Raw genomic sequence first — 21,754 nt, 5'->3', positions numbered from 1 at the left:
CAGGACTATGTAGCACTTTAAAGACTAACAAGATGGTTTATTAGATGATGAGCTTTCGTGGGCCAGACCCACTCCTTAGAAGTGGGTCTGGCCCACGAAAGCTCATCATCTAATAAACCATCTGTTAGTCTTTAAAGTGCTACATAGTCCTGCATTTTGCTTCAGCTACACCAGACTAACACAGCTACATTTCTATTACTATAAGGAGTGTGATTTCTATCAAGTCACAGCCTAGTGTACCACACTGCTTGCTACCTTGGGGCTGTGCTGCCTGTTTGCATCTAATTTATATTTCTTTCAGTGCGCCAGCTATGAATCCTAGCAAACAAGCTATTGTGGGTCCAGATGAGGAATTATACTAGGAGCAGCCCAGGAGGAAAGACTCACAGGAATCCAGCTCCCGCCCCCTCCCCATTAAGACAAAGGGATGCTCCAGCGGGATACAACTGGCTCTGCTGGTAGGCATGTTGCCTGCTGTCGGCTTTCACAGGCTGCTCACTGCCCTTGCACACAAATCAGCTGTTACGGCAGCTTGGTGAGTAGTGTCTGTGGTGCCAGAACTTTGCAGGGCGCTCAGCCCATTGCGCTTGTGTATGAACCCCCCGCCACCCTTCAGCCTTGGAAGGGCAGGGGAGCACGGGCGGGGGGCAAACACACGCCGCCTCTTGCACACACACATCCGTGCCACCCGCGGAGCTGAAACTTGAGGCCCGAGAGGCGGCGGCAGCAGCGAGACAAAGGGGGCGCGAGCGTGCCGGGCAGCGCTCCGCGAGGCAGCGCCCAGCCGATGGGCGCGTGGCTCAGTTTCCCCTCCTCCGGGGCGCGCCCTTTGCTTCCCCGCGGGGCCCTTCGCCCGCCCCCAGCTCTGCCCCGCCGCGGAGGAGAGACGCAGCCGTTCTGCCGCCCGCCTGCATGGACACGCCGCGGCGGCGCGGCCCCGGGGACTGGCTGCCCGCGCTGGCGCTGCTCTTCGTCCTCGCAGGTGGGTGGGGAGGGCGCGGGCGGGGGCAGGGCACCGCGCGCACCCCGCCGCCCACGTGCTGGGGCTGCGGAGCCCGGCAGGGGGCCGGGGCAGGGACACGTTGCCTGGGAGGGGGGGGGGGCTTGCAAGTTGGCAAGTGTGTGGCGCCGCGCGTCGCTCGAGGAGTTGGGCCAGCGGGCTGGCTGCCGCAGGCAGAGGCCAGGAGCCCCGCAGCTGGCTGGTATCAATAGGAGAGGGACTGGAGCCAGCCCTTTCCAAACGAAGCAGGAGGCTTGGCAGACGCGCCGCCGTGCCTGGGGAGCTGCGTACCCTACTTTTACACGGTGCCTCTGAAGCCAGGCAGCTGCTCTTTCTCAACGGGGTGAGCCGTTTGTCAACGATTACCTGCGGAGGAAAGCCCTGTGCACCACACGGCCCTTGCTAACGTTTGGTAAAAAAAAATCTTCCGTAATTAGTATCAACGGGGCACGTTCCCCCTAGCTCTGGCGTCCGCTCCTGAGAACTAATACCTTTGTTTTTACTAGGGTGGATTTTTAAATTGATAACCACATTGAATTCTCTTTACAACGAATTCAATTAAACCACATTTTAAAAAGAAGTTTCCAAAATCCTTCCACTACAGAACATGCCCGGGTAGCAATGTAGGACCCCTGCACCTACTTAAATCTCAGCAATGGAAGGAAGCCTTTACTTCTGCTAGTAATAGAGATGTAGCCGTGTTAGTCTGGACTTTAACACCAGACTACAAAGGGAAACCTCGGAACTGTCATTCATGCTTAAATTTGACACTTTACCAATGGGTCTTAACAAAGATGCTAACTACCTTACCCATTACAAAGACAGTTTCCCCAATTATCACCCCTAATATTATCTCATAGACACTAACCTTCCCCCTCCCCCCTCTGTTCTAAAATCTGATTTGTCAATTTTATATGTGTTCACTTTTTATTGAGTGCATCCCTTTGGTATATATGGTCATGCCAATTTTCTTCCACAATTTGATCTGAGAAAGTAGGTCTGGCCCACTAAAGCTCATCACCTAATAAATCATCTTGTTAATCTTTAAAGTGCTGCATAGTCCTGTCTTTTACTTCTGCAAGTCACTCTGGCAGAGCAAATTAGTATTTTACCTTCTCTTCCTAGCTCTGTTCTTACTGAAATGAATAGTAAAGTGCCCACTGACTTTAATGGGAACAAGGGCAGTCCCTGAACTAAAAGTTCGAGTTTCTGATATCCCTTACCCAGGCGCCACCTACCTACGGGATAATATAATTATTCGCTTGATCCAGTTTGTCTAATTTTATTACAGTAGATAATTAATGAGCTGTTTGTAGTGCAGAATGAAGTGAGTTCAATCTTTTACTATTAATTGTGATTGAATAAATCCTGAAACTCAAGCAAACTGTTGTCAGTGTCCGGTCCAGTTTCAGACCTGGGGAAGCATCCGTAATCCCATGGTTGTATCTGTAGCAGTCCCTTTTGCAGTTCTTTGACAGTTGCACTGTACATTGGCAGGCTAGTGCAGACAAGTGACAGTATTTTTACCATCCTGCCATTTACATTTACACAGAGGGGATGTGCATCATATGGTAAATTTTAATAAACAAAGCAAAACAAACAACAACAAAAACATATAGAGAGGGGGAGAGGACTTCAATATCTGAGATGTAGGTGAGAGAATTATTCCAGGAGTGGGTGGGTGAAATTCTGTGGCCCGCATTCTGTGGCCCTGTATTGTGCAGAGGGTCAGACTAGATGATCATAATGGTCTCTTCTGACCTTAAAGTCTATGGCTATATCTAGACTGGCATGATTTTCCGCAAATGCTTTTAACTGAAAAGTTTTTCTGTTAAAAGCACTTTTTGCAGAAAAGCATCCATGCCAATCTATACGCAGTTTTGCGCAAGAAAGCCCCAACTGCCGTTCTTGCGATCGGGGCTTTTTTGCGCAAAACATTACCACATTGTCTACACTGGCCCTCTTGCGCAAAAGCATTTGCGCAAGAGGGCTTTTGCCCGAACGGAAGCAGCATAGTATTTCCGCAAGAACACTGACAATCTTACATGAGATCGTCAGTGTTCTTGTGGAAATTCAAGCGGCCGGTGTAGACAGCTGGCAAGTTTTTCCACAAAAGCAGCTGCTTTTGCGGAAAAACTTGCCAGTCTAGACGCAGCCTATGAGTCTATGAGATGCAATGGTGGTTTAAAAAAAGACTTTAAAAAAAACTTTAGTGTATTCTAAGGATATTAGATATCGGTTAATTGAATAGTTGGCTGTGTCTAGACTGCCATGATTTTGCGGAAATACTTTTAACTTTTAATACTTTTAAAAGTATTTCTGCAAAGAGCATCTAGATTGGCAAGGATGCTTTTGCGCAACAGCATCCGTGCCAATCTAGAGGCACTTTTGCGCAAGAAAGCTCCGATGGCCGTTTTAGCCATCAGGCTTTCTTGCGCAAAAAATTAAGGTGCCTGTCTATACCGGCCCTCTTGCGCAAGTATTCTTGTGCAAGAGGGCTTATCCCTGAGTGGGAGCGTCAAAGTATTTGTGCAAGAAGCACTGAATTCTTACATTAGAACATCAGTGCTCTTATGCAAATTCAAGCAACCGGTGTAGACAGCTGGCAAGTTTTTGTGCAAAATCTTGCCAGTCTAGATGCACCCGTTGAGTAACCACGTGAATTCCTATTAGTTACCTGATTATTCTAGAGTCTCTGGGGGCAGGGCAGGAAGCCAGAGTGCTCCTGGTCCCACTCCTGGGGAGCCCCTTGCCACCCCGCACTACTGACTCTGTATCAAAGACAGCAGCAAAGGGTGGCAGGAGCCAGTCCACAAGGGGATCCAGTTTAAAAACCAGTTCCCCATGCAGACCAGCTGCCTGCCTCTCTGTGCTGCTGTTTCTTATACAGGCAGTCCCCGAGTTACGCAGATCCGACTTATGTCGGATCCACACTTACGAACAGGGCTTTCTCGCCCCGGAGCTCGCAGGCAGCAGGACCGCCCAGAGCGCAGCGGTCCCGCCACCTCGACCTCCGGGGCGAGAAAAGCTGCTCTGGGTGCCCCTGGTCTGCTGGGGACCGTCTCCAGCAGACCAGGGACACAGGGAGCAAAGCCGCAGTGGCACCCCGCCGCCGCTGTGGCTTTGCTCCCCGTGTCCCTAGTCTGCTGGGGGGGGGGCACAGCTAGTGCGCCCCCCCCCCCCCAGCAGACCAGGCTTTTGTTGTGGACACTGGGGTAGAGCAGCTGGGGTGCTGCCAGGTTGGTCCTGCAGGGACCTACCTGGCAGCCCAGCTGTTCTGTCCCAGGCTCGAGAATCAGCTGCTGTTGAAACTGATCAGTGGCTGATTCCAGGAAGCTGGGGGCAGAGCAATTCTGTCTCCAGCTTCCTGTAGTCAGCCCCTGGTCAGTTTCAGCAGCAGCGGCTGAATCTGGAGCCAGTTCCGACGTACATACAAATTCAACTTAAGAACAAACCTATAGTCCCTATCTTGTACGTAACTCGGGGACTGCCTGTACAGAGGCAGCAGTCCCTGTCCACAAAGGGTCTGAGCTCTCCACAGACAGAGGCTGCTGCGAAGCAGTCCTGATTGGCAGTGGACAGAGGCTGTTTCAGCAGCAGCCCCTGTCCGCAAGGGATCCAAGCTCCCTGTGAACTGAGGTTGATCTCAGTCTGTGAGGTGCTTGGACCCCCTAGACAGGGGCTGCTGCCGGAGCAGCCTCTGCCCACAGGGAGCTTGGGCCTGCCATGGAGAGAGGCTGCTTCAAGGCAGCTTCCCCTGCTCCCCCCTGCAGCTGCCTCTGATAAGAGGCAGCAGTGCTGGGGGGAGGGCCAGGTGGCACCATGGAGCTGGTGCTGAGGGGAGCCGGCTTTTAAGCCGGCTGCCTCCAGCTCCAGCTCCCTCCACTTTGCTGCCTCTGATACAGAGACAGCAAGTGGGGTGGGAATGCATTAATGTAGTTAACAAGATTAACCAAGAAGCTTAGGTTTATCGGTTAATTGGATAAACATATCAACATCCCTGTTTATACAGGTTCTGTGATTACAGTAAAATCACTGCTAAATTTTTAAATCCCTTTTTATTAGGTAGGTGACCCAGGATCAGTAAAATAAGGGGGCAGCAACTGCTATAGCTGTTTGGATGCTGCTTCTTTGATTTTTCCCCCCACTTCCTCTGCTATGTTGATTATTGCGAGGAAGCTGGGCTTTCAACATTATGGGGTGTGATCTTACTGACTTGAGAAACCCCAATGAAAACTAATGCAGAAGTGTCAACAATAGCTTAATTTAAAGTTATATACAAGCAAAAGTTTCCAAATTAAAGCCGGAATTGCACTTGTACAGACGCATTGTCTGCAAATTAAGTCCTCAATGTGGCTGCACCCTTTTAACTGAGGAATTAATTTGGCTTGTTGAATCTTTGTTACTGGGGTTAATGAACTACAAAATGGAAAAAAAAACATGCAGACTCTCAGACTCCAGATTGAGTTTATGACAGTTAGGAAAAATATCTTTATGTATAAACTTAGCAAAATTGCATTGAAAATCAGTGAGATGCAATAAACCTGGAACCCTGCAATGACAGTTTTACAGAGCTACTTTTTCAGAGAACATGAACTTTAAGTTATGGCATTTATTTATGTGAGGCTGGTTTGTTTTTTTAAAAACAACAATCATAAACTCACTGATAATGAAAAAATTAGACTAGACCAGTGATGGGCAATAATTTTTGATGGAGTGCCACTCCAAGGCTATGTCTACACTGGCCCCTTTTCCGAAAGGGGCATGCTAATTTGACAGGTCGTAATAGGGAAATCCGCGGGGGATATTTAAATCCCCCGTGGCATTTAAATAAAAATGTCCACCGCTTTTTTCCGGCTTTTAGAAAAGCCGGAAAAGAGCGTCTACACTGGCCCCGATCCTCCGGAAAAAAGCCCTTTTCCGGAGATCTCTTATTCCTACTTCAAAGTAGGATTTCCCTATTACGACCTGTCAAATTAGCATGCCCCTTTCGGAAAAGGGGCCAGTGTAGACGTAGCCCAAGATTTTGGTAAGTGGTTAAGGGCTGAACTTTTCTATGGAGGGGCTGCAGGGTCTGGAACCGAGGTTGGGTGCAGAATGAAGCTTGGATAGTGGATTGGGTGCAGCTGAGGATATGGGATATTAGAGGGAGTTTTGGTGAAGGAGGAAGTAATTACAAGGGGCAAGGAACTGGGGTGCAGGAGAGAAGTTTGAACTGAGAGAGGAGTATGGGAGAGGCTGTAGAGTCTGGGAGGAGTTGTGACCTGGTGAAGGAGGAGGAGGGGAAAGGATTCGGGTGGGAACCTGGGGCAGGGAGTTGGGATGTGAGGGGGTATGGAATGGAGTACCAGAGGCAGGCTCTGGCCAAGAGCCACTTACATTAGGTGGCTCACAGACAGCAACCCAATGGGGACCTAGAAGCAGGTTCCCTGCTGCCGCAGCCACAGGCTGCTCAAAACAGCTGGAAGCTCCCTCCATGTGCTGCTCTGCACTGTGCATTCCTGACGGGGAGGAGAGACTGCGCGCTGTCCGTGCCCCTAGACCAGGCATGTCCAAAGTCCGGCCCGGGGGCCAATTGCGGCCCGTGTTCCGGTTTAATACGGCCCCACAGGTAATTTGGCAATATCTATCTTTTATGGCCCCCAACGAATCCATATGTATTGAGATGAATACATTGTAAAATCTCAGTTAATGTCAGTTGGTCTAAATCAGTTATAAATATATTTGGACACAACATGTATACTTGGTGTTATGTTCCTGTTCATAATTTTTGAACTTAAAAGTTGACAGACAACCTTTATTACCAATAATATGTAATGTACTTTACAATGTTCCTGACATATATTTCAGCTTCCTGGATTTTTTTTCATCTGGCCTTCAGATATGAAAGGCAGAGTGATTTAACACCTGTTTAGATTTGTCATCCATGTGACGAAATGAAAAGTATGCCGTTTGCAATAAACTTTGCATAAAATAGTTAATTTGCATTTAATTTTAATGGTTCAAAGAATGTCAGGCAAAATGGTCGGCCCTCACGCATGTTCACTTCATCAAATCTGGCCCTCTTTGAAAAAAGTTTGGGCACCCCTGCCCTAGACCAAGCATTGTCACTACCATTGGCTGATCTCTGGAGAGCACATATTCGAGGTATCCTGGTTTCCAGCCTATGGGAGCTGCTATGATTGGACTGTGGGTGAGGGCTTCACACAAAGATTCCCCACCTAGTTGGTGCACAGCACCTAGATAGAGTCTCCAGCCATTTTGAGCAGCCTTGGACTGCAGCAAGTAGGGAGCATCCCTTGGAGTCCTGGCAGGGAGTGCCATGGGCCAGATCAAAAGGCTTGGCGGACATGATGCAGCCCACAGAGGATATCTTGCTCATTCCTGGATTAGACTATATATTGTCCTTGCTAGCCTTATTGATCTCTCTTTTTAATACGTGTACTCTTCTTTTTTTGCTAGCCTTTTGATTTTCATAGAATCACAGAACATTAGAACTGGAAGGGAACTCAAGAGATCATCAAGACCAATCCCCTACCCTCATGGCAGGACCAAGTGTGGGCTATATCATCCCTGATAGATGTCTATCTAAACTGCTCTTAAATATCTCCAGTGATGGAGATTTCAAGGAGAACAATTCCCCCCTTCCTCCCTGTGACACCCTTTTAGATATCCAAAAACCACTATCATGTCCTGTCTCAATCTTCTCTTTTCCAAACTAAACAAGCCCAGTTCATTCAACCTTGCCTCATAGCTCATGTTTTCTTGACCTTTAATCATTTTTGTTGCTCTTCTCTGGACCTTCTCCAGTTTCTCCACATCTTTCTTGAAATGTGGTGCCCAGAACTGGACATAATACTCCAATTGAGGCCTAATCAGTGCAGAGTAGATTAGTGCAGGAAGAATGACTTCTCATGTCTTGCTCACAATGCTCCTGTTAATGCATCCCAAAATCGTGTTTGCTTTTTTTGCAACTGTGTCACACTGTTGACTCATATTTAGCTTGTGGTCCATTATGACCCCTAGATCCCTTTCTGCAGTACTCCTTCCAAGATAGTCACTTCCCATTCTGTATGTGTGAAATGGATTGTTCCTTCCTAAGTGGAGTACTTTGCATTTGTCCTTATTAAACTTCATCCTATTTACCTCAGACCATTTCTCTAGTTTGTCCAGATCATTTTGAATTATCACCCTATCCCACAAAGCAGTTGCAACCCCTCCCAGCTTGTTATCATCTGCAAACTTGATAAGTGTACTCAGTATGCCAATATCTAAATTTTTGATGAAAATATTTAACAGAACCGGTCCCAAAACAGACCCCTGCAGAACCTCACTGTTGGCTACGTCTACACTGCAGGCTTCTTGCACAAGAACTTTTTGCACAAGAGTTCTTGCACACAAAGTTATTGCGCAAGAGCACGTCCACACTGCCATGTGCTTTTGCGCAAGATATGTGCTTTTGCGCAAGACCGTCCATGGCAGTGTGGACGCTCTCTTGCGCAAGAAAGCTCTGATGGCCATTTTAGCCATAGGGTTTTTTGCACAAGGGGTTTGTTGCCCATCTACACATGCCTTTTTGCGCAAGAGCTCTCCTCATAGAAAGAGGAATAACTCAGGAGCAAAAAGCCCTGTGTTCTTATGATTTACTGAACTTTTTCTTGCGCAAGAACACTCTTGTAGTGTGGACTCTCTGCAAGTTTTTGCACAAAAACTCTGCAGTGTAGACATAGCTGTTATGTCCTTCCATCATGACTGTGAACCATTAATAACTACTCTGAGAACGGTTATCCAGCCAGCTATGCACCCATCTAAGTTGTATTTGCCTAATTTATTGATAAGAAGGTCATGGGAGACTGTATCAAATGCCTTACTAAAGTCTAGGTATACCACGACCATTGCTTTTCCCTTATCCACAAGGATTGTTATCCCATCAAAGAAAGCCATCAAATTGGTTTGGCATGATTTGTTCTTTACAAATCCATGCTGGCTATTACCTATCACCTTGTTTTCTTCCTGATGTTTGCAGATCAATACCTTAATTACCTGCTCCATTATCTTTCCTGGCACAGAAGTTAAACTGACTGGTCTGTAGTTTTCTGGGTTGTTCTTATTTCCCTTTTTATAGGTGGGCACTATATTTGCCCTTTTCCAGTCTTCTGGAATCTCTCCCGACTTCCATGATTTTTGAAAGATGATAGCTAAAGACTCAGATACCTCGTCTATCAGCTCCTTGAGTATTTTAGGATGCATCTCATCAGCCCTGGTGATTTGAAGACATCTAACTTTTCTAAGTAATTTTTAATTTCTAACCCAACCGCATGTCCACTAGCCTTCACTATGTTAGACATCCCTTCATTATCAAACTTCTTGGTGAAGACTGAAACAAAGAAGTCATTAGCACCTCTACTATTTCCGAGTATCAGAGGGTTAGCCATGTTAGTCTCAATCTGCAAGAACAAGAAGTCCTGTGGCACCTTATAGACTAACGGATATATTGGTGCATAAGCCAAAGTTGGTCTTTGCCCACAAAAGCTTATGCTCCAATATCTACAAGTTGCCACAGGACTTTACGTTGTTCTTGCCATTTCCAAGTTTCCTGTTACTGTTTCTCCCTTCTCACTGAGCAATGGGCTTGCCCCATCCTTGCTCTTCATCTTGCTTCTAATATATTTATAAAATGTCTTCTTGTTACCCTTTATGTCTATAGCTAGATTGAGCTAGTTTTGCCTTTGCCTTTCTAATCTTGTCCCCTCTGCATACGTGTGTTGTTTCTTATATTCATCCTTTGTAATTTGTGCTACTTTCCACTTTTTATGAGACTCCTTTTTGATTTTTAAATCATGCAAGATCTCCTAGTTAAGCCAAGATGGCTTTTTGTCATACTTTCTATCTTTCCTACACAACAGAATAGTTTGCTTTTGGGCCCCTAATAATTTCTCTTTAAAAAAATGCCAACTCTCTTCAGTTGTTTTTCCTCTTAGTGTTGCTTCCCGGAGGACCTTACCTACCAACTCTCTGAGTTTACTAATATCTGCCTTCCTGAAATCTATTGTCTCTATTTTTCTGTTCTCCCTTCTACCATTCCTTAGTATCATGAACTCTATGATTTCATGATCACTTTCACCCAAGCTGCCTTCCACTTTCAAATTCTCAACCAGTTCCTCCCTATTTATTAAAATCAAATCTAGATTTTCTTTTTTTACAGTTAGATTATCCTGTCATTCCTGAAAACGACATATTAAAAGACTGGGAGGAATGAAGGCAAAAGTTGCTGTATCCTTGTAGTTAAGAGGTCCCCTGGCCTGAAGGTGTTCTATGCTGGCATAGCCAGCTCCTATACTACCTTGTTTGCAGCCTCAAATACAAAGGATGAACTGAGGGCAGGGTTAGTGGGGAAGAGTGGAAATACTCCAGTTATTCTTAGCTAGAAGATGATGCCTTAAGTTCCATTGCCAGATGGCTCAGCTCAAAGAAGCCCCCAGACTGCTCTAGCTTACACCTATGGCTGGAGTTTAGATAGGGATTCAAAGACGTATCATCAACTCCCACACAGCCTCACTCTCTGCTTCTTCCAGAACCCAACTCAGTGAAACAGAATCTGTCCCTAGATATTTCTTTGTGTTTATTGTTAAAATATAAAAAGGTACTCTGTAGAAATTTGAAATACTTTTTTAAAAAATGGGGAGACAGCCCATATAACAACACTGCAAAATACAGATAAATAATGGCACCAGAGATCTCTCTAAGCTGCTGCTTCATAGGTGATTAATCAGCCCAGCCAGTCAGAGCCTCAGAGTTCTATCAAGGAGCTGACTGACTGGGAGGGAGCTGGTTTATCACCTGTGAGGCTGTGCTGCAGCTTAGAAAGAATACTGAATGGCTCCTGAAGTTTTACTCCAGTGGTCTCCAACCTTTGTAAGCATTAGATGACTTTTTTAATTTATGTGCAATCTAGAATCTACCTCAAATCCAAACACTCTTGCCCTGCCTCTTTTGTGCCCCTTATCTGAGGCCTCGCCCCTTCTCATGCCATCCTCCCTCCCTATCACTCACTTTTATCAGGCTGGGGACAGGGCAGAGCTGGCCCGAGCCATTCTTGCGCCCCAGGCCCCTGGCGTGTGGCGCATGCACAGCCCCGCCCCGGGCGCGCAGCGCATGTACAGCCCTGCCCTTGCCCAGCCTGGCAGCACCACATGGCACCCCTTACAATTGGGCACTCCAGGTTATCGCCCGTTCAGCCCGTAGCTTGGGCCGGTTCTGGAGCAGGGGGTTGAGGTACAGGAGGGGCTCAGGACTGTTTCTGGTGTTTGGAATGTAGGCTCCAGCTGGGCACCACTTAACACAGGTGGTTTCTGGGTGGTGGTGCAGGAGGCTAAGGCAGACTCACCCCTGCCTTGGCCCTGCACCACTCTCAAAAGCAGCCTGCAAACTCTCCCCATCCCTGCCCCCCTCTGCTCTGTGGAGATAGGGTACAGGGTGGAGGGAGGGGCACCCTGACATCAGCACCCCCCCCCTTCTCCCTGTGCCCTGCACAGCAAGCAGGAGGCTCCCAGGGATGAGGGGCACCTCCAAGGCAGAGGGCAGGAGCAGCACAGCAGTACTGAGAGGGGCAGATGAAGTGCTGGCACTTGATAGCTTCCAGAGCAAACTTCTCAGGATCACCTGTTAAAGGTTCCATGATCTTCCAGTAGATCCCAATCTACTGGTTAGTGAGCACAGTTGTACTCCTTATTCAAGCCAGTTGAAATTCTTCTGGAATTTGGACTGCAGGGTCAGATGAAAACTCAAGTTAAGTCCTGTCAGTGACTGATTTAATACAAAAAAACTCTGCTACAATGCATCTTCCTTAAAGCTGTAGTATATAGTTTTTTACTATTATGACTGCATTAAAGTTATTTTTATTCTGCAGAAGATTGTCTTGCTCAGTGTGACAATGACTGCAAAGCTTATTGCTGTGATGGGACTACCTCCTACTGCTGCTCGTATTATGCCTATATTGGGAATGTCCTTTCGTAAGTATTTTCATTTTCTTGAGAAAATTAATGCCCTGTATTCATGGTTCGCTGTAAAGTTAGATTACTGAAAACTGTGTTTGGTAATAAAACATTTCAAGATTGTTTCTTACTAATGTCATAAATGTTTCCAGAATAAAAACCCTTGGTCCCATGAAATCTAAGAGTTGTATACTTTAAAAGTATACATTCATGTCAGTAGATATGGTAAGACCGCTAAATCATCACCTTATGTAAATTAATGTAAATTCTTTGTGGTCACTGGAACTACATTGATTTACTCAAGCTGAGTACAGGCCAAATCAAAAGCACTAGACAAGTGGGTTAGATTATTGTAAATCTTCTTGTTTTGATCTTGTTTTGTTTTGAGCATATGTAATTTATTTGAGCTTTTAAAAATGGTGTTTTATCTATAGTTAGAATTCATTGTAAATGGTTCAGGCTAGGGTCTGCTGGTCCTTTCACATTCTAGAGTGTGTTGCACATTATAAGGCCTGGCACATTGTGGTATGTGTAAAAACAATGGCTGCTGTTACGGGAGAAAACAGGATATTCCCATATTGAAAGAAATGCAAGGGTTAAATTCTTCATTCAATATGAATGTATAGAAACAGATCCCAATTCTGTAGTTAAATCCACTAATAGTGATCTTTGTCCCCTAATGGAGCCCAGTTTGAAATCAATATGGTTTCTTGTAGGTGCACAAGTATGCACTGGGAAGTCTAATTGCAGGCTCAGTGTGTAAATGTAGCAATAGCCAGTAAGTGTTCTACATCTGCTTCAGAACAAAGCCAACATTAAAACATACAGTGGCATTCTGTGATATAGTGCACTGTAAATAGTGTTTAGCTAATTACATTAATAGTTCCTGTTTAACTTTAAGAATGCAAATTGTGACAGTTAGCTACATATTCTTGATCAAAACCATACTAGCAAAGAGCAAAGTAGCAATTAAAAATATATTGGAGCAGATATATTGATGTTATCTTAATTTATCCAAGGCCTTTGGACCAAATTAGAAAGCTTTTTAGACTAAAGTAAATAATCTAACAATAGAATGTCAGAATCCCGTATTCCTCTGGGAATAGGAGAACACGTATTCAAGATTTCCTGGTATTGTCTGAGAAATAAAATAGGTTCTTGCTTCCACTCGGGATGAAATGTTCTAATTTATGTTTCTTTTCTATGTAATGAAAACTCATTCTAAGGATGTTTCCTCATTTGTTAACAGAGAGAGAGGTGGCAGTTTGCGATATGCCTGTCTCAGCTCAAGTCTGCATGTCTTGCGCAGAGTGGTGGGAATGTTAGCCTGGGATTTTATACCTCAAAGATAATCCTGCCATTGCTGGATGGGTCTGAAAAACAATTTTCATCTCCCACCGCCCCACAAACCTAACCAATTCTGTCCTTCCTGATAACAGTGCTCAGCACAGGGATTTGGGGAGTCTCAACAAAACAATTCCTTAGCATGCTCCAAGATTAAACTGACCCATTTTATATAAAGGGGAAAGGAAGAAGTCTTCAGGTCACAGTGCCTTCAGCTGCCGGAGAAGTAGAGCCAACCTGCTTTCCTTTCTGATAATGCATAATTTCCAATGTGTGTCACGTACAGTTTTGCAATGGACAGTTATCTAAATAAGCCTGAGAGCTGGGCGTTTCCAGACCTGTGGAGGTGGATGGGGGTTATATGCATTTGGATGAATGTGATAGTTGTGGGGGAATTCTGCATTTTTTGCATTTGGAGCTATAGTAAGATTGCTGAATTTCCCCCGCACTGATTTTGCCACTTACAGAATTTTTCAAACACTAAGGCTACGTCTATACTGCAGCCTTCTTCTGCAAAAGCTTATGCAAATGAAGCACGGAGTAGAATATCTCTGCACTTCATTTGCATAATTAATTAGCAGCTGTTTTTGTGCAAGAGGCTTTTGCGCAAAAAGGAGCTGTGTAGATGGCTCCTTTTTGCACAAAAAAACCCTCTTGCGCAGGAGCCGTTCTTCCTCATTTTTTCAGGAAGAACAGCTCTTGCGCAAGAGAGGGATTTTGAGCAAAAAGGAGCCATCTGCACAGCTCCTTTTTGTGCAAAAGACTTGTAAATATGAGGTTTACAGGATCTGTCGAAAAAGGGTTTATTTTCGACAGATCTGCGTCTAGACTGCGGGTTTTTTTCCGAAAAAGCTTCATTTCAAAAAAAGCTGCAGACATGTTTATGCTAATGAAGCGTGGGATATTTAAATCCCTGCTTTATTAGCAATTTTTGACGTGCTTGATTTGCATCCCTCTGTCGGCAGAGGGATGCAGTCTAGACGTAGACATCTGTGAGTCTGGAATCTTCCCAGAGCTGGGTGAATAATGGGTCAAAATGTTGAATGACTTGGTCACAAATGGTGTGAAATAAGCAAAATATGTTTTTTTTTTTTTTGACAACTGTTATTTGATCAGACCTAGGTCCTCCACAAATTAAGGGACTTGAGGATGTGGATTTGTGTCCTCATGGCTCTGTCCAAGGTAATGAATGCATTGGATATTTAGTAAAGTCACTGGCAAAGGTTTCACTGTAGTGATCAGTTTATATTCTCTGAGATATTTTCACAAAAGTAAGAGGTAGAAATTTCTACTTAAAACATGAACAAGGAAATAAAAGCTGGGATTAATTCTGAAGGCTGGAACATCAGTGATAATGAAAAGAGGCATGGCAGGTTTTACAAACCTAAAAGCCAGTTCGACTTAGCTCTCTGTCCAGGCTTCTTTGTTGGTAGGGGCCATTTAAGGGATGTGTTTTGTTGCAACGTTTATGAAGTTCCCCTGTAAACATTTTCAGAGTGATTATTTTTTGCCTTCTTGGACTGAAATACATGTCACTCCAGAAATATCAAGAGCCAAATGGAAGGCAGGGCAAATAAAAACCTTAGAAATCTGTGGTAGTCAGCTGAGATTTGCAAAAGGGCAGGTTGAACAAATCCAACAGGAATCTTGAAAACGTAATAGTCTACTGACTGTTACTTAACAGAGAGCGTTAGTACGTGAACTTCAGGGAGAAATACTTTTGTTAAATTCTGGAGACTGCATTTTGTGCTCAGGAAGGAAGGAAGGGAGACAGAAAGAATGGAAGAAAAAAGGCAGAAAACATGCTCAGTATAAAATTTTTGTGCATACTCCAAGCTGCAGAACTGGAAAAAAATAATATATAGTGGCAGAAAATATAGCATATGCAGTAAGATATCAAGCAAAGTGCACATGTGACTGGAAACAATATGTAAATGAGGAGGGTGACAATAAGGGTCATGATGAACAGGAATTTTGTTTGAACAGATGTCAGGTACCTGGAACAAGATATGTACATTAAGTTGATTCATGGTTATTGACAATACAGTTTTTTGAGTGGAGAGTTGATATGAAAGAAAACGGCATGAATACTCAGAATAACTTGGATAAACTTGGAGGCTACGTCTACACTGGCATGAATTTCCGGAAATGCTTAAAACAGAATAGTTTTCGTTATAAGTATTTCCGGAAAAAAGCGTCTACATTGGCCACAGATGCTTTTCTGGAAAAGCCCTTTTTCCGGAAAAGCATCTGTGGCCAATGTAGACACGCTTTTCCGGAAAAGAGCCCCGATCGTCATTTTCACGATTGGGGCTTTTTTCCGGAAAAGATTACTGGGCTGTCTACACTGGCCCTTTTCCGGAACAGTGTTCCGGAATAAGGACTTATGCCCAAGCGGGAGCAGCGTAGCTTTTCCGGAATAGCGGCTGATTTTGTACAGTAGAGCGTCGTTGCTTTTCCGGAAATTCAAGGGCCAATGTAGACAGCTCGCAGCTTATTCCGGAAAAGCGGCTGATTTTCCGGAATAAGTGGCCCAATGTAGACACAGCCGGAGTGTGGGAAAGACTTGATTTATGTAGTTCACAGATAAATATAAATGAAATTCAGAATTCATGATAAATTCTAAAATGCTCAACCACCGAAGGCTAAGGGATACATCTGTATCTGTATTGTTAAATTTTTTACAATCTGCTTGAAATAAAATTAAACCTCTTAATCCATGTCAAATTCAGCCTTCCACTCCTCAGGCCTCCATCATCTGAGAGCCCTTCAGAGGAGATATATTCCATTCCAAGGAAGAGTTTGATAACATTATCCACAATGGAGGTGTCAAATGCATTCTGTGTGAGAGCCAAATTCTATTTCCAATTGTGATCTGTGAGAGTAGATATAAATTTATGATTACATATGCTTTGCCTTCATGGCAACTCTCACAGTTATGCTGTGGTCTTCGGTCGAAAGTGAACTTTTAGTTGTTATCGTAATTGGTTTGGTGTTTTGTTGTGCTATTCTCGCTCAGTGGGTAACATATGCTCACATTTATGACTGCATCTCCCCTTTTTCTCTTCCATAACCCATCTTCCCTTTCTCTTTCTCTCACATGCACACATTCTCTCTCTCTCTCTCTCTCTCTCTCTCTGTCTCTCTCTCTCGTTATCTTTTTGCCTGCTTTCTGTTCTCCCATTTGCAATTCCTTCTCTGTAACAATTTCCAATTCACTCCTGCCACCTCAGTGACATTAACCAGGGCAGGGGAGGTCACAGCTCAGAGTCATTGTGTAAGTTTGTCTACAGATTCAGAAAGGGAACACTGAATCAGTTATGCTTGATTCAGTGAATGAAGGTTAAAAACTTTTTTTTTCTTCCTGTTAATGAATGCATAGGCTTTTCAAAATCTGCAAATGCTCTGCAGTCTCTCTGGATCTATCTGGCTCCCAACAGGGTGTGTGATAATCATAATTTACAATGTTACATTGCCTCTCACTTGACTGAGTTATGCTTCTGCCTTGTAGGAAGGAGCCACATTGACTAGTTAACAGAGGAGCCAGCTCCAGACAGACTGCCGATCATGTGCAGATTTTGAAAAGCTTGTGTAGAGGAGCCAGCTCAAGCTGAAAAGAAAATAGCATGCTAACAAAGATTAGCAGTGATTCCGAAGCGTGTCCCATTCACATTATTGCCAGACCTAGCATTCTGAGATCATGAATTAGGCTTTCCAAAAATGTGAATTGGCTTAAAAATCAGGAGATGGGGTTATTTTGCCTTTGGTTTTTACTCTTTGGGGCTTGTATCTTTTCAGTTTTTTACATGTAAGCATAAATTTAAATTCTCTTTAATCACCTGACTCTTGAAATACATTTTAAGAGAAATACCATGTCTCATAAAACTCATGATAAAACCATGAGAGTTGGACATTCTGTGGATCTGTTCTTCATTTACAAGGATATTGTCATCAATTTTGCTGCAGAGTGAAGGCATTACTGTAGTAGCCAGGAGTGAAAAGAGGAGGGATCCTCAGAATTCCTTCTGGTAGACAGAAGACCCATAGTGGAAAAACAGAGGAAAATGTCTAGAGATCCCAGTGGAATAATAACTCTTGTCTCCTTTTGAATAATAAAATGTTATTTTAAAATGAGACTATTGTATAATACTGTAATGCAAAGTGATCAAACCAAGTACAGTAGACTTCCGATAATCCGGAACCTATGGGACTTAGATGGTGCCGGATTATCAGATATGCCGATCTATCAGGAGGTACTATAAGCAGGTTATATATATACTGTATACATTATATACTGTATATAAAGTGTTCTTAATCCTTTTTATTGTACATACTGTATACAGTATACTGTAATTTTTTAGTTTTTTAAGCCTTTTTTACCCTTTTTGCTCAGTTCAGCTGCTGCCGCTGTTACCTTGTGACTCATTTTTTGCTGAAGCTCACTCACTAGGCTCTTGCCATTTTGATGCCGGACTATCAGGAGTGCCGGACTATTGGAGTTTTACTGTACTAGACAAGTGGTCACCAACCAGTAGATCAGGATCTACCAGTAGATCTTGGAGCCTTTGACAGGTGATCCTGACTGGTTTGGCCAGGAAGCTCTCAAGCGCTAGCACTGTCATGCTGCTACTGCCCTCTGCCTTGGAGCTGCCCCCCGGGAACCTCTTGCTTGCAGGGTGTGGGAGGGAGAAGGGGGGCACTGAAGTCAGGGTGTCCCTCCACCTTCCATTTCTGTACCTTATTCCACACAGGGAGAAGGGAACAGAGGGAGCTTAGCAATGCAAATCTCTGTCACTTTGACACACTGTGCGTGTCTCTTTCATTTTCATACACGCGGACTGTCCTTTGCTCATCTCTTGACCCAAAACTCACATGGGGGATTGTTGTTACTTCTTGTACTGTTGGCGAAGTGGGTTAGTTTGGGTTTCTGACTGGTCTGTGCATTTCATAATTTTCATTTCTCTCTTACACTCAAATTTAATTCTTTGAGTAGTGAGATCTAAACTGCTGAAACCTGTTGTGGCTGGAGTAATTATCTCTGAGGTAAATGCTGCTCCCAAAGTGACTGGCATGTCCCTGCAGCCCCTGAGAAAGGCAGAGCAGGGGGTCTTCACATGCTGTCCTTGCCTGCAGACATCACTCCTGAAGCTCCCATTGATCAGTAATGGGGAACTGTGGCCAATAGAAGCTGTGGGCTCAGTGCCTGTAGATGAGGGGCAGCACATGGCGCCATCGCAAAGTGCCTGGATTTAGGTGCAAGCCAGGATCAGTTGATTCCCGGCTTGTGCCCAGTCTCCCGCTACACCTCTGGCTCCCCTGCTTTCCCTCCCCTTGCTGCCTCTGGTAGAGTCACTACTTGACTTTCCAATAAGCTTATGCTTTTCAGATAGTCGACTAGTTGCTTACATCCCTAGTTTGAACTAATTTTGATTCATGCCTTTCCTTTGAGATCTGAAGAAGGCCTGTATAAGAAGCAGGAGGTTTGAGAGAAAAAACCCTACTATGATTAACCTGCTGCAGAAGCCCTGGACTGCAGCCTAGGATAGAGAAAAGGAATTCCCCTCTAGACCAGCGTTTCTCAACCAGTGGTACAAGTACCCTCAGGGGTACTTGAGAGACGTCTGGGGGGTACATCAACACAACTGAAATTTGGAGAAACTGAATTTTTGTTTTAAGTTTTACAGCATTTTATTATTTTTGTACTTTTTACACCCAAAAATTTCATCACCCGTCAGGCTATAATTAAGTTATTTAAACAAATGTGTTGCAATAGTAGAAAAAAAATTGTGTCTGAAAACTGTAGGTATTGGGGGTACTTACAATTTTTTTTAAAGAGGGGGTACTTATAATTTTTTTAAAGGGGGTACTTTATTAAAAACAGGTGGAGAAACACTGCTCTAGACAACCAACAGAAGGTCTGGTGAAGTCCCCCTGGACAAGGGTCATAAGTCCTAGATGTTGGAGCCATAGACAATTATTGGACTGGACTCTGACTTGTCTTGCCTCTTTCAAGATTAAAAGATGACTTGGCCAGAGGAGTCATAAGACAAAAGGAAAACCATGAGAAGACTTGAATGGCTGGTTGGTAAGGCTGCATCAGAAAAAAAGAGACAACGCGTCACCCAGCTGTGAGGTGGCACACCTGTTGATTAGTTATTTTGTTGCAAGCATTCATGTCTGAGGGCAAAATTTAGCTTTGTTGTAGCTTTAGAGAGCCTGTAGCTAACCAGTTAAATCCCAATTCAGATAGATACTAAATCTCAGGCCTAACTTGACGCACATGAGTAGACCCAGGCATGATAGCCTTACTGAAATATTGATTTCAATGGGGCAGAGGTTTCATGTATTGACTAGTTATGTGCCTAAGCACTTTGGTGAGTCCAGGCTTGGAAAATAATCCTGAGATGTGTTGAAGCCTCGCTATGTTCAGCAGGATCAGACCTCTTATTTTGTTTTGGTTTTTTGCTTACTCAACAAATCACACATACACCTGCCTTAGGGTATGTCTACACTACCCTCCTAGTTCGAACTAGGAGGGTAATGTAGGCATACCGCACTTGCAAATGAAGCCCGGGATTTGAATTTCACGAGGAGTAACGGTAGTTCGAACTAGGAAGCCTAGTTCGAACTACCTAGTTTGTGCCCCGTGTAGCCGCGCTGCACGGGGTTCGAACCAGCGGGGTTTTAAAAATGGCGGCTCCCCGCTTATGCAAATGAAGCCCGGGAAATTCAAATCCCGGGTTTCATTTGCAAGTGCGGTATGCCTACATTACCCCCCTAGTTCGAACTAGCGGGGTAATGTAGACATATCCATACAGATTGAACCTCCCTGTCTGGCACCCTTAGGACCTCATTGGTCCTGTACCATGGAATTTGCCAGACCAGGGGTGGTCAGTGCATTGGGGGCCTCCTCCTGGCTCCTCTGCCACTTGGGGCTCTGCTTTCCCTGTGGCAGAAGGTCTGCTTCCTCCTCTCCTCTCTCCCCCGCCTCCCCCCTCCCCCCCGCTCTGCTGCTATCTGGAGGGACTCCACGCTCCTCCCAGGGGCTCTGTGATCTTCCTGGTGGTTCTCCCCAGCAGTCCTGATGTTGCCTGGAGCTCCATGCTCTGCCTGGAGTCCCCACTGCTGCCAGAGTCTCTCCCAGCTTCCACTCAGGACTCCATGCTCCATCTGGCTACTCTGCTATTACCCAGCTACCTCTTTTTTGACCCCTAGTCTGGCCCTGCTCCTAGCCCCTTAGTGTTACCCGGACAATGCTGGACCAAGGGTGTTGCCAGACTAGAGAAGTCTGGATTATGGAGTTTCAACCTGTAGTATTTGCTGCAAAATAAGTAATATCACACTTGCAATTTTAGTGCAGTGTTATGCATGATGACACTCCTGAGTCAAAAGATATGCATGACATTATTTTATGTGTGATACAAGATTGTTTGCTATTTAGAAGGATGGCAATCGTGAATAAAACATGTTGCACTAACCAAATGTTGACAACGGGAAAGCGTATTTGTTAAATCTTCTTAGGACATTCAAATACATCTAAAAATATCAAATTAAATTGGAAATACAAATAAACAAGACAATATCATTCTGAAAGATGAACTCTTTTATTCCAATTAAAATAAGCATTTTTAAAGGGACAGAAGCAAAATTTGGCTTGTATAAATTAGTTATAAAAATGAACTATTCATTTAAAGATCAGCAATGAATTATTTCAGAGAGATTTATAACCACAAGTCAGATAGAAGTATCACAATGAATAAAAACCATCTAAGAGCATTTTCTTAGCTAAGGCTAGAAAATAGAGGATTGCAGTGTTAACCTTTGGAATCACTGAGCGCTTTCAATACATTTGATATGGCTTATGATAGCATGGTGGAAATATGATCAGAGCACTGTTGTAGTTCTGCTATTCTCAGCTGGTGGACAGACCATACGTGATCGTGGCAGCCAGTGTTTAAGTTAGAACAATTCAGAATTTAAAGCTGTCTTTGCTAAATGGAGAATCAAAGCAAGTATCTGTGGCCTTGTGTAAAATGTCAGGAAAAAAAATTAAGCAAAAAACACATTCAGAGGCCACGTGTCTTCCCTTCTAAGCTGCTTTCCTGGCTGCTGTAGCTAGGAGGGTGTAAGGAAATGCAGGTTGTACCTCCAAAATCTGGGATTCTCTAGTCCAGCAACATCCGGACCACAGATGCTACTGGAGCAGAGAGTCTTGGAGCCTAAGGGCAGGAGGGCCAGCTGGGTGGGACATGAGAGTCGGCAGCCCAGCTGGGGGCAGCATGGGACTGGGGCCAGAGCCCTCCAGCAGCCCCCAGGAGCATGGGGCTAGAGTTCTGTGGCTTCCCCTGGCTGTGCAGGGTCAAAGCTGGAACTGTGTAGGGCTGGGGTCAGAGCCCCAGCCCCATGGCTTCTCCTG

At 44.6% G+C, this 21,754-nt stretch overlaps 1 protein-coding gene across 4 annotated transcripts in view; it reads left to right on the top strand.

Annotated features, from left to right (window-relative positions):
* Positions 1 to 637: 637 nt before the first annotated feature.
* Positions 638 to 21,754, top strand: part of CYYR1 (cysteine and tyrosine rich 1) — a 112,066-nt gene continuing 90,949 nt past the window's right edge. For 3 of the 4 annotated variants that reach the window (XR_012897858.1, XR_012897863.1, XM_075910268.1), the window contains exons 1-2: positions 647 to 982; positions 11,910 to 12,012. Coding sequence is in view for 2 of the 4 variants with exons in the window: in XM_075910268.1 (XP_075766383.1) it covers positions 913 to 982; positions 11,910 to 12,012 (173 nt within the window). In the remaining 2 variants the exon portion in view is untranslated. Of the gene's footprint in view, positions 983 to 11,909; positions 12,013 to 21,754 lie in introns of all 4 variants that reach the window. The other variant, XM_075910275.1, reaches the window with a different exon arrangement.

The sequence above is a fragment of the Pelodiscus sinensis genome, chromosome 1, assembly GCF_049634645.1.
Source record: "Pelodiscus sinensis isolate JC-2024 chromosome 1, ASM4963464v1, whole genome shotgun sequence".
NCBI lineage: Eukaryota > Metazoa > Chordata > Testudines > Trionychidae > Pelodiscus > Pelodiscus sinensis.
The sequence above is the reverse complement of the archived record's forward strand: the minus strand, read 5'-3'. Positions and strand labels throughout refer to the sequence as shown.